The sequence below is a fragment of the Lagopus leucura genome, unplaced genomic scaffold (assembly GCF_019238085.1).
Source record: "Lagopus leucura isolate 7727_CA_CO unplaced genomic scaffold, USGS_WTPT01 Super-Scaffold_100159, whole genome shotgun sequence".
Taxonomy (NCBI): Eukaryota; Metazoa; Chordata; class Aves; order Galliformes; family Phasianidae; genus Lagopus; species Lagopus leucura.
This window is the reverse complement of record NW_024962335.1, coordinates 21,534,880-21,547,735: the sequence shown is the minus strand read 5'-3', so window position 1 is coordinate 21,547,735 and position 12,856 is coordinate 21,534,880. Positions and strand designations below refer to the sequence as shown.

General features: G+C 43.2%; 1 protein-coding gene across 3 annotated transcripts in view; it reads right to left on the bottom strand.

Annotated features, from left to right (window-relative positions):
* CAPRIN2 (caprin family member 2) overlaps positions 1-8,707 on the bottom strand; it is a 31,576-nt gene extending 22,869 nt beyond the window's left edge. For all 3 annotated transcript variants that reach the window (XM_042890250.1, XM_042890251.1, XM_042890252.1), the window contains exons 1-5: positions 8,668-8,707; positions 7,514-7,776; positions 5,681-5,743; positions 2,654-2,740; positions 149-387 (exon numbers count right to left, since the gene is read on the bottom strand). In XM_042890250.1, the coding sequence (XP_042746184.1) occupies positions 149-387; positions 2,654-2,740; positions 5,681-5,743; positions 7,514-7,762 (638 nt within the window). In that variant the 5' untranslated portion in view covers positions 7,763-7,776; positions 8,668-8,707. The remainder of the gene's footprint in view (positions 1-148; positions 388-2,653; positions 2,741-5,680; positions 5,744-7,513; positions 7,777-8,667) is intronic.
* Positions 8,708-12,856: the final 4,149 nt, after the last annotated feature.

Here is a 12,856-nt window from a genome sequence, read left to right as displayed (position 1 = left end):
ATATTCCAAGATCTAGACTAGAGAAAGTGTACTGTATGGAGTTTTAATTTGTGCCCCAAACCATAACATTTCAAGACATGGCAGTGTCAAACAGGACACTTACTGTAGCAAACCAAGTATATTCATTACACAAAAGCACTGAACTTACCTCAAGCTCTCATTTCTTTCTGGACACGTCAGTTTTGCAAATCTTATGAGGTAGTCTAGTTCTTTAGAAGGCAAGTATATTGCACCATTCACACCACCTTTGAAATCTTTCTGAACATGCTCTTGAGTAAAGTTCTGCAGCACATACTGGACTTGAAGAATTGTACGCAGTTTTTTCTTCTCTGCTTCAAGCTTCAATAGACTCTCTCTTCGCTGGGCCTTCTTCTGTGCTTTCAGCAACTATTTCAATATATTAAATCAACAGTTAAACAGCCAAACAACAAGATTCTAGAACAGAACAGTTCTAGTATTGATCACCCTACGCTAAAAAACTATAACCTTGGTTAAATAAACACCTAGTTCTTTTTTCAGATACAAGACCTTGCAAGTTCTTCCTCTGGCAGATTTCCCCACTTCACTATTCGATCTCTACACCTATAGCTTTAAATGAAACTGGATATTGGCAGATTCACTCTTAATTTTCCTCTGCTATATTTGCATAGTATATCACTGCTAATTACTTTAATTGCTTTCCAGAGTGAATAAAGGAAACTGAAAGAATTAATACTGATGCACAAACTCAAGCCCATCTGACATTTATCATGTGAAGTTAAAGATGCAGAAGCTGTCTCAAACTCTTCCTAGGGAGAAAACTGCCCACTACTTTGAACATTCCAGTTCAAATAACATAGTAGAGTCCCACAGTTATTCTGTTAGCAGAAGGCTGAGGCACTCAAATAAGAAACAGCAGTCACAGAATATATACAACCTCCATGCTCCCAGCATTCCAATATCTATTAGAAGTAGAGTCGAGAAAAAAAATATTAGCTTGTATTTTAAATATAGCATAAGCTCAAGAATAAACCTGAACTAGCAGAAGCTAGTGATAAGATTTTGATTACTAGAAATACCTAGAAGCAAGGCACATTGGCTCAAAAACCTTTATTTCTGCTGTTTTACAGGAAGCTATGTAGAGGAAAGCTACGAGATAAGCTATGTTTTGATACTCAGCATAGTGGTTTGTGTTCAACACGATAATCAAGTGAACCCAAAAGCAGCAATACCACTGGAAAGGCTTAAACCACACAATGCAGTAAGCCTCTCAAAGCCTTACCTGCAGTTACTACACATACAAGAAAAGAAGTCTAAGCAAAATTGCTTGGGTCTCAGTCACAAAACAGACTGTTTTACTAGTCTAGCTTGTCAGTATTATACAAGAGGCAAAGAAATTCTGCCAGAGGAGTGACTAATCATGTTTTGCCTCCCCAGCACTACATCAGATCAGATCTTTTCACAAGAACTGCATTTTCCTGAGAGCCAAGAAACTAATTTCTCCAGCAGTCAAAGAAAGCACTTGCTTACATGAAAATATGCCACATCAAATCCTGAAGTCCTAAATAAAACACTGGAACTGTAAGTTGCCATAATTAGAGAAAACTACAGCAGAATAAGTAGCAAAGTCCTTCATCTTCAGCAGAATCTCACCAAGAGCTGTACTAACTGAAGCCAAAGTTACTTAATACCAGTGCTTTCCATACTGGAAATAAACTGGAAAAAAGCATTTCATTTAGAAGGAACCTTAAGAGGTCACCTAGCCCAGCCCCCAGAACAATGAAGAACGATGCTGAAACAAGAATCAACCACTTAGTTTTCACTGTAGTCAGGCCTCAAATACCTGGGGAGAGATTCAATGGCTTCTCTAGGCAGTTTCTTCTAGTGCTCAGTTGTCGGTGACAGCTTCCCTCCTATCTAGTTGGAATCTGCTATCTCAATTTCTTATTCATTCTTCTACATACCTCACAACAAAGACTAGCTCTATCTTTTATGGTATCCGAGGACTAATACTACATAACTCCTGCCAATTCTTCACTTCTTGGGGTTCAGTAAGCCCAGTTCTTCCAGGCTTTCACTGATCTGCTCTAGCACCTGGCCTTACAGGGGCCCACCAGTGGACTCAAATCATCTATAACATCTGTGTACCGAGTAGCCAGGGATAGACACAGCTGGTTTAATGAACACTAAGTGAAAATAATCAGTTCCCTTTAAATACTGGCTAGGAGTCTGGTCTTCACTGCTACAGGATATGCAGTTTACTTTGGCTGCTGCCCACAAGGAGGACCTCCATGGACTCTTCAGTGGAGCTGATCATCCACCAGTCCACACCTACACAGGGAATGAGTCTACCCTAGGCACATGGCATAGGCAAGATGGTTCCATTTTAAACCTAGAGTCATCTCAAAAACAGACAAGTTCAAATTATTCAGTTTGCTTAAGCACAAGTTCTTAAAACAGTACAGAGAACACCACATTGAAAACAGCATCATACAGTTGTCAGTATTTACTCTGATCTAGTCTGTGTTTCAGATAGTATAAACAGATTGTTCACCTGAGTTCCAAGACAAACTGCTTAGCAATCTGCATAGTGGCATGTAAATATAGCAATTGGAGGAACAGTGCAAAGATCAGTCAACTCCTGACAATGTCATGAGCAACATATTATACTTACATCTTGGCTAAGACCTGAAAATGTCTTCTGAAGCTCCTTGGCAAATTCTAGATTGTGTACTACTTCATCATATTTCTCTACTGCCTCCTATAAAGAAATAGATAAAAATACATTTAATACTTAAGACTACTGATTGCATCTCAAACCTATTTTACTTAACCTCACTGCAGAGCTAGTGATCTAGTAGGTTCTTCTTTGACACTAACTTGTAACAACTTACACTGTCATCACTATCAATAACCATCTGAGATGCATTTTCCATGCAATACCTTATGCAATGCTTGGTATGCTAATGCTGAAGCAGGAAAGCTTAAATATCTCTTATTTTCCATTTTTCTTTTTGTTTCTGCAAGTCTCAACAATCAGATAAAAACAGCTGTTTATCATCAGATACTAACTTGTCTTCTGTAGTTCTTTCAAGTTTCAAGTTTAGTACTGAGGCTTTAGCCCGATGCTTAGTTGAAATACCTTGACAGGTAATTCATAAAAGCTTTCAGAAGTTAATGGTATGGAGGGCAAGTCATACTCTCCTGAAGCCTTGCAAATTTTATTTCTACAAGTAAAGCAGTGTTCCTGACTTCATTAATGGCTTTAACACACCTTACTCCATCAACTTCAAAAAGAACGTAGATTCTTAATTACATTTTTATACACCCTATGAATTCCTTCCCTTATCCACTGAGAAGTAAACTCATTTGTAAGTCTCCTTGAAGTCTGAAGATAGCAAAATGCTGTAGTTCAGATACGCTGCACATACCCACTTAACATAAGGAAAACTTGGGAAGTAAGAAGTTAAATTTAACTACAGCACATATGTGCTTTACTATGAATATAAACCAAACTGAATGTGAGATATCAAAGTTAGACTGACAGGCCATTTCTAACACAACATAAAGCTCTTTCAGTGTAGTAATGTTGACACGTGCTTTATCCCTGCAGTGGTAAAGCTTCACCTACTGTCAGAATAAATATTTAGGATTTGCAAATTAACTGTGCTCTTAAACTGAGAAGCAAGTTTCAGGTTATGTTATTCCATTTGTCTGATTGACAACCTGGGGAAAAGCAATAGCTTCCTTTGGTCACACAGCTGTTATCAACATCCATTAACAGAAACACTAATGTTTGAGTGAGAGTTAGCTCCTGGTCTGACAGTAAGGAATAATCAGCTGAGCCACAGCAGGCCAGAACAGTATTGCCAAAGGAGACAGTAAACTTGCTGGGAGCTCCTTATTTTTGAAACTTTTTTTTTCCTAGAGTAAGGCAAGCACACTAATTGCTCATACCACTGCTCACACACCACGAGCAATTAGTTTCATTCAGACTGCTTGCAGAACAAGCTTATCACTACATGTGTACTTGTGTGAAAAACAATGAAAAATACAGAGATGGCAAGTTGCTTTAGAGCTCTTCTATATTATGTGCAGTTAAGCTTTATTTCAGAAACTCAATTAACCTCTGTTTTAGCTTCAAGCACCAGATCCTGGTAGTTGTATATACATTAGTAATTCACGTCTGAAGTGTAAAAATGCAGTATTTCTGTACCTTAATGGAGCACCTGAAATAAGGACTTGATCAGAGCAGTTACATATTGAGCACTCCTAGAGCAGCCATCTCAAGTTTAATTACCAAGTCAGTTCACTAGCAAAACAGAATCTTATTCTGTTTTAAAAGCCTGAGACACTCCAAAAATTGAACTCTGATAAGTATACTAACTACAGTGAACACCTAACAGTTGCTAAATACTTAAGCTCAGCTGGAATAGTGAAAGCCAGTGCAGCTGGGTGCATTCTGCAAACAAAACATCTACAGAATCCTCTTTTTAGACCACACTTTGTAATTTCCACTTTCTCCTGATGTTCTGTTGTTTTTTCATATTCAAAGCACAGACCAAGCAAAAAACAACAGTCACATTAAGGAGTAACTCTGCAGCATGTTCCAGATTAACAGCTTAAAGGAAAATACTGCTCAATAATCTATTAGCAACAGAAGACAACTGATAGTTTAACACCTGGGATCTTAACAAAGTGGGGCACTTTCCCCATCCATTTCCAAGTGGAGTGTAGAACTAAAAGGTCATCTCACTTCACATGAGATTTAATTAATTTGCTCCAGTGCTTAAGGGGGCAAAAGACATCAGATTCCATAGGAAAGTATTAAATGATCATTCGCTCCAACAGGTCTTGTCTACTTTTAAGCAGACAGTTTTTCCCCTCTTGTCTCCTTCATCATTAGTCATCCTTTACAAAGGATTACAAGTACAGATACATTTGTGTTCCCATATTGCTGCATTGTGATGAAGCTAATAGCCAATGGATTTTTTCTCCAGCTGGTCCATTATGAGAGTCAGCACAAACACTGAACAGCCAGTGCCCTTTGTTACAGGAATGCTCTTAACACATCCCTGAAGCACACTTTAAAACATGCTCAGTAATCAGAGCAATAAACCCTTTGAATTGTGTGGCACCTCACCACCCAGCAACAGCTTTCATATTATAGATAACTACATACATACATATATGTATATACACACACAGTTTCCCATTCCAGAAAACATGAAGTCCAAGACAAAAAAAAAGCCAGAACCAGTTTAACACCAAGAGAGTTGAAGCTAACTTCAGGGAGCACAGCACACTTGCTGATTAGCAGTCTTGCATCCTGGCATTCAAAACTCTAGTAGTCTTGGAGCTAACATGCAATTCCAGCTAACATCTATTAATGAAGTACTGAGGATTAGCTAGCCTAGAAGAGTTGGTCTGTGTTCTAACATGGCAACACCAAAAAAACAAACATGTTAGACGTGGATACCTCACCATGAGATATGGAGGAACACTGAAGTTGAAAGACTACAGAGCAATCGTCAGACCTTCTGTACACATGAAGGCTAAAGCTTACCCATTCAGCTTAATTATCAGCTTGCCCATTTTGCTTGGCAAAAAAAAAAAAAAAAAAAAACAAAAAACCAGCAACCCAAAAGTCCACAAGCATTTCTTCATCAAATCCATCCACTCCCCCACAATGCAAGCTTACCAACTGGTCTTGATTGAGGGCCTCTCCCTTCTTCAGTCGATCTTTGTAGTCTTCTAGTTTGAGCTACAGGAAAATTTAAAGTCAGTTTTATACTTATTTCTAATGTTAAGAATGAGTGAAGTATTCTCTTTAAATCTGCATACTGCAGCAAAAACAGTAACTTTACTTCCTCCTTTAACTTTCAGGAGAACACAGACTTAGCTGTTCCTTTGATTTTGCAAACATTCTCCAGGGCTTCCTCATTCCCTTTTATCCCCATTCATACCTTTTATCTTTTTTCCTTACTGCCTTTGTTTCATTTAAGAAATAATACATTGACCTTAAACCTTTAAGAGGCTCCAAACACATTCACCATCTTCATTTCAAAGTATTGTGCCTTTTCATTTTTCCAAGCCAATGTCACATTTAGTTATTCTATCCTGGAATAGTCCTACTTAATTTTTCTACTGTATGTGTATCTGAATCTAAGGTAATCAGGATTTTATTGCAGTAGTCCATTTTTTTTCTAATGCACTTAATAGTCTCTAACAGCTGAAAAGAACTATGCAAAAATAAGCTACTAGGTATTGCCCTTTATCACAGGAAAAATGAAGCACACACTGCCATGAAGTTGAACATTATTTCATTTATCTGCCCAAACAGATTTTATTAACACAGTATCTAGGATCAGGAATACTTTCTATTCATTCTAGCAAGTCACTTTCATTTGCTAGTGAGGCCATATTGTAATGTGCTAACCTGAAACAAACAAAAATACTGGTAGGCTTCCTTGGCCAAGTTAGAATAAATGCACTTGCTTAATCACAAAGACAACATGCTTATCTGAGATTATTCAGAAATGCAGCATAATGCATGATATAAGAGACAGCAGTAATTCCTGAACACCTGCAGGAAAATCAATTTCCATAGCCATATAGCCTTAAGTCTTATCTAAACACCTCTTCTCACCCTAAAATGTGATGCATCAGTTTTTTGTTTCTTTTTTTTTTTTTAAACACATTTATAGAGTCTCAGAATTCACACAATTGCTTTGTTTTTAATTCTGACCCAGTATCAAAAGCAACAGCAGCAGCTTCTTTAGTTCTGCAGAAGACATTCTCTTGATTTATAATCACACATCGATATAACTTTCAGTTACCAAGCAATCAGCAGGGAAGTCCTAGAACACAAAAGCTTGAGTGGCTACAGCTGCAATGTTTAAAAGTATAGCATCAATACTTATTAACTGTATTCCCTGGAAAAAAGGCACAGCTCCAACTCAAAAAAAAAAAAAGCAAGCTTTGGCATCTTTGTGTAGGAGCCTCCTGCTGAACATTTGTCTATATATAAAATATAGCAGTCGATCCATGTATATAGCAGTACATAGTTAATAACATTTGACATTGCTTTAGCCACAGCAAAGACTGCTCATGTTCTTACTTATATCCCTACATCCCAATATGAGATGCATATAATCAATAGAAATACAAAGACTTTTTTTTTTTAAGGCATTCAACTACAACAGAACAGCTCAAAGTCTGTTCTGAACTCAGCCTGGCAGAGAAGCACCCCAATGCTGACCAGCAGTCACTGAACTCTGAATTAATTACCACAGAGCAGGTTCTGAGTTACTACATCCCTGCTTCTACAAAACAGCTCTCGCATCACATCAAATGCAAGCAGCCCATTACAATGAGAATAAAGAACACTATGCAGTAGCGAAACAAAACTCATGAAAGGTGCAGAACAGTGATATTTTAAGAAGCCCTGTATTATTACACACACGCCCTTATACTGATGAGTCCTTCCATCAGCCATTTAGCAGAGTGCCACCCCAGCAGGAAGACACGTTACCTTCTTCTTCTCGATATTCCTGATCTTGTGTTTGAGGCAGATGAGCCCATTGTCGATGTAGGTCTCGTACGCCTGGGAAGGAGAGGCTGCCGAGTTCAGTGCGGCCTGCAGCGGGCTGGCGGAGGGCTGGCTGTCCCCAGCCGGGGTCACCTGCTGCTTGGCTGCCTTCATACTCTTCTCCTCCCCCTCCTCCGACCGGCCTGAAGGTGACGATGGGCAACGGAAAGGGGCTTGGGAAAGCTGCACCATTGAAAAGGATGGAGCTGCAAGGGAACTGCGCTTGTTTAGCTGTCTTTTCTCAAGTTACACCTTATCACGCTTTGACAGAGAAATACGGAGCCACAGCACAGAGCCCCGGTAAGGACGCGTTCCCTGCCTTGCCCTCTCCTCCCTCCCTTCCTCCCCGAGTATCTGCATCAGAGATTTCAAAGCGAAGGCAAACTTCGCGTGGCCGCCCAGCCAGCAGAAACGCTTCACACACGCACACAGACACACAGATCCGGCAGCGGAAGGCTGCTTCCAGAAGCCCGAACGCCCGATGAAGCGGGCTGCCTTGCCGCACGCAGTGCCCGCAGGGAATAGCCGCAAGCGCGCACCTGCGTGCCGTGCCCGGCTCTCCCATCCCATTAAAACGGTTTTACCCCTCCCTGACCTTCGCCGCAATCCGAGCGGCGCCGCAGCCTTAAAAGCTCCCCACAGAAAAGAGTGAAAAGGCAAAAAGCTGCGTAACACGGCGGTGCAGCCGCACGCCCGCCTACACCAGCGCTGCCCCTCGCGGAGAAGCGGCCCCGCCCGCAGCCCGCAGCCACCCGCGTGGCGGCAGCGGTCCGAGGCGAGGCGGGGAGGGAGGGGCCGGCTTTCACCTTGAGCGCGGCCGCTTTGCGGGGGATGCTCCACGCTCTGCACCCCGGCCGTGACGCCGCACCGCCGCCGCCCTGCGGCGTCCGCCCCGCAGACCGGCAGTAGAACGAGGAGCTCCGGCCCCTGAGGGCGAGCAGCACCCCCTCGCCCCTACCCGGGTATCAGGGACAAGGATGAGGAGGGTACCGGCGGCGGGTTCCTTCCCGTCCGAGCACCGCAAGTTCACGACGACCGCCACCGCCCGCACCCGGTGCCGCGGCGCGGCCGGCCCCTTGCTCCCACCCCCCGCTCACCTCGGTGCCCGCACACGCTCAGGCCCGCCCTGCCGCCCGCCCCCCGCCTTATATAGCGCCGCGAGCCGCCGGGCACGGAGGTGGGCGAGGCCGCGCTGCGGGACGTGTCTCGTCACTGAGGTCACCGCCCGCTGCCAATGGGAGGCGGCGCCTCACCGCCCAGCGTCACGTGATGCCGGGAGAGGGGCCACCGTTAGTCGGGGCGGGGCGGGCCGGTCGCCCGGCTGGGTGTGCGAGGGGCGGGGCGGGCGCGGCATCCCCGCGTCAAGGTCAGGGTGCGGGGTGCGGGCCGAGCCCGGAGCCCCTGTGTCCGGTCACACATTTGACCGGTGCGTTCTGGTGGCCGTGGGAAGCAACAAAGTGTTGGCCCACGCCTAGTGAAAGCAAAAGGGGTCTCCCGGGCCGGTAAAAAGCCGTTTACAAGCTTGATTTCACGTAACAAAACGTGGTTGTGGCATCAGGCTTGGTAGAGTTCAGGTTTTGTCATTGTCATAGGGTTTGGATTTTGGGTGGTGCTGTATGGAGCCGGGAGTTAGACTCGATGGTCCTTATGGGTCTCTTCCAACCCTTCCAGTTTATGATGGTTCTATGAAAAGATGTGCATGTCCTCTACAAATGCAAACTAAAACACTTAATAGCCAGCAATGCATGTAAGTCCCATGAATACAGATAATGAAGTCATCCCAGGCAAACTTCTGATAACCTCTAGCAATGTCATCTATGCTGCACAAGGCATCAAAGGAGAAAACACACCTTCCAAAGACCAGAGGATTAAGCTGGAATTGCGTTTCCTGTTTTTGTGGCCATTACCACAAGAACAGTAACAGAACTCACAGGAAAAGGTACGACAACAGAATCACAAAACTGCAGAATCATGGAATGGTTCACGTTGGAGGAGACCTCAAAGCCCACCCAGCCCCAAACCCCTGCCATGGGCAGGGCTGCCACCCAGCAGCTCAGCTGCCCAGGGCCCCATCCAGCCTGGCCCTGAGCGCCTCCAGCAATGGGGCACCACAGCTTCTATGGGCAGCTGTGCCACCACCTCACTGCCCTCTGAGTAAAGAATTTCTGACTAACATCTAATCTAAATTCCCCTTCTTTTAGTTCAGAGCCATCCCTCTCATTGTCCTATCACTATCAGCCCATGTAAAAAGTCAATCCCCTTCCTGCTTATAAGCTCCTTTCAAGTACTCAAAGGCCACAGTGAGGTTTCCCTGGAGCCTTCTCCAGGCTGAACACACGCAGCTCTCTCAGCATTTCTTCATGGTAAAGGTGCTCCAGACTCTGAGCATCTTCATGGCCCTCCTCTGGACTTACTGCAACAGCTCCACAACTTTCTTGTGCTGGGGTCCCTGGCCTGGATGCAGTACTGCAGGTGGGGCCTCATGAGGACAGAGCAGAGGGGGGCAGTCCCCTCCCTCATCCTGCTGGCCACTCCTCTTTTGCAACAGCCTGGGAAAACAAAGACATTTTGAAAGAGAAAAATGCATCAGTAAGGAAGGGTTGCAAAGAGAGGTTTTACAGGACACAAAAAGTGCTCGCATGGTACACAGAATAGATGAGAGAACCACAGGAGAAGGATCATAGCAAGACTATGTTTCAAAGAAGAAAAAAAACTCCATCAGGTGATGGAGCTCATGGAAGAACACAGAATTGTATTTGGCAGCCCAAGACAAGCTGTAGCATCCACCATGTTGTCACTTCTGCTTTAATCACAAGTCTGAAAAACCATTTTTCTTAGAGTCTTCACTCACAGAGTGATGTCAGCTATGGTAGCAGACCAGTTTGCATGAAGACTATGAAGAAATGTCAGTGAATAAAGCACAGGTTGCAAAAAGATCTCAAATTATCCATAAGTTCACTATTCAGATCACTGAAACGTTTTGAAATTCAGCCTTTTTCTGGTGCAATGCCAGCAGCAGATGATACAGAATATTCTTCTTACAGAAATTTGCACCCCTGCTTGACTGCTTGCCATTGACTTGAGTGGGACCCATGGCAATATCTAACAAAGTAAGGCTCATATGTCCTTCTAGGAGCAGCGACATGCACTGAAAGATAGATTTCTGTTCTTTGTGTGGGTTTGTTCAGAGCTAGCACCAATGGGCTGCATCCGTTCAAAGTAATTATAAAATGACCGACCAATTAACACATATATTAACAGTAAGTTATAATTAATGTGAAGAAACCTGGGAATATTCTATACATCCTAATTACAGCTGGCAAACTGCTGTATAGTGCAATTTTAAGGAATTCTATAAAAGAGGAAAAAATGAAAGGAGGACTTACAGAAGCCAAATCAGTATTTAAAATCAAATGAACTACATTTTGAAACAAATGCAGAACAAGTACTTCAGACTGATGCTATTTGTACATGTATAGTATATGTGTGTAGTCTCCAGAGTACTTTAAAGAATGTTATTAATGTTCGAAGGTCAAGCACATCAAAGTTAGGAAACGCTGGGATTAAGAGCAGCTTACATTAATTAGTATAACTGCATTTTGCAGATCCATCATGAGACCATATTTAAGTAGATGATCACAGAATATCACAGTCTGGCCACACATAGATCATAGCTGCACAGTCCTGGGCTCTCAGCACTCCCATATTTCTTGCCTTCCAATTCCCACTCCTGTACCCTGGACTCAGGCTTCTGCCCAGCTTTGCATGTTACCTTGAGTAACCAAGTAACCTCAGGGCCAATACTTGTGACCTGTAAACTTTATAAGGCAACCTTTGCTAGCACTGCATCAGCTGCAGGTGGGGCATCCTGGATGTAAATACAGACCTATCATTAAGATACAGGAACTATGTGGTCAAGAGCTGTGAGACAGAAGTAAGAAAAAAACAAGTCACCCCTGCCAACTTGGCCATGCACATACTTGAAGGAACAGGTAACCAAAGGACAACTGAGGAGAAATATGGAAAGAGGTCCTTAGGACCACCAGGAGAGACTCATGACACCAGCAATCCAGCACAAAGGGGCGGAGAAATATGCAAAGAACTTCTTGGAAACAATACAGTTATGTCTGATTGTTCTCAGAAATCTAATGCATATGCATAGCTTAATTGTATTTGTATAGCTACCATCTGAAAGCAAGGTGTGCATATTATGTGGAGTGATCCCTGTGTATCCAGTACTGCAATAAAGAATGTCTGCCTCTTTATGTTACATTGGTGTAGAGGAGGTTTCTCTTCCTCACAGTCTTCGGTGAAGGCAGGATCTACTTCTCTGATTCTAAGTTGTTTGCCCAACTTCTGCTAGTTTTCCACACCTGACTCTTCACCCAGCATCCATAGCATCCAGCACTGTCTGCTTCCCTTGCAGGGAGTCAACACCATCAGTTTGCAGTGGAAACAGGAGACCAGCTTCCTACTTCCATCCCCTGCCATCCCTGTTATTAGTGTATTATGAAGCCCCCAAAAGTAAGTGGATGTGTAGAATGAGATCGGGTGCATGCTAACTTTAGGAAAGACAAACAGTATGTATGGTGTATGCATAGATTGTTAATGTGATGACTAGAGAAGCCAGTTTCAGTGATAGGATATTTGTGAAAAAAGCAGACTGAAGAACTTTGGAACCAAGAAGGGATAAACAAGACCTCAGAAGGATGAGTATTAGATTGACACTCAAGTTATTGGAAGGACCTGGAGGATATTATGAAATATGTTGCTGCAAGTCAGTGCTGTGCTGCAACAAGTTTTTCATGTACACTTTGTGGCTGGCTGTCTGCTGTTCAGAAGCCAGCCAGAAAGGATACTTCACTTGGTGTCCAGCATTGCATTACATGAGCTGCTGCACATGATAACTTTTGCCTATGCTTGCTAAAGGTATTGTTCTCAGTCTTTTCTCAGCTTGTTCCAATTTACCCTTTGCACTCCAGCTCATCTTCTGCGTTAGCCTCACAGAATCCCAGCTCCAGTTCACTCATACAAAACCTTTTTCTCATTCCTCTTTACCCCTGTGTTCAATTCCACCTAGCAAACTGGTTCACAGTCCTGCTCTTCTTGTGCAGCCAGTGCCGGGGCACCTTTTCCAACTCCCAGCCCATTTTAATTTCCTCACTTAGTCTTAACCTTGCCAGAACTCTTGATTTTATTGACTCCTTTGCATTCCCCTCATTTTTTTCTTCCACTTCCTGCATTTTCATCAGAGATTTTATTCCTCCATGATGCCCAGGGGAAAGT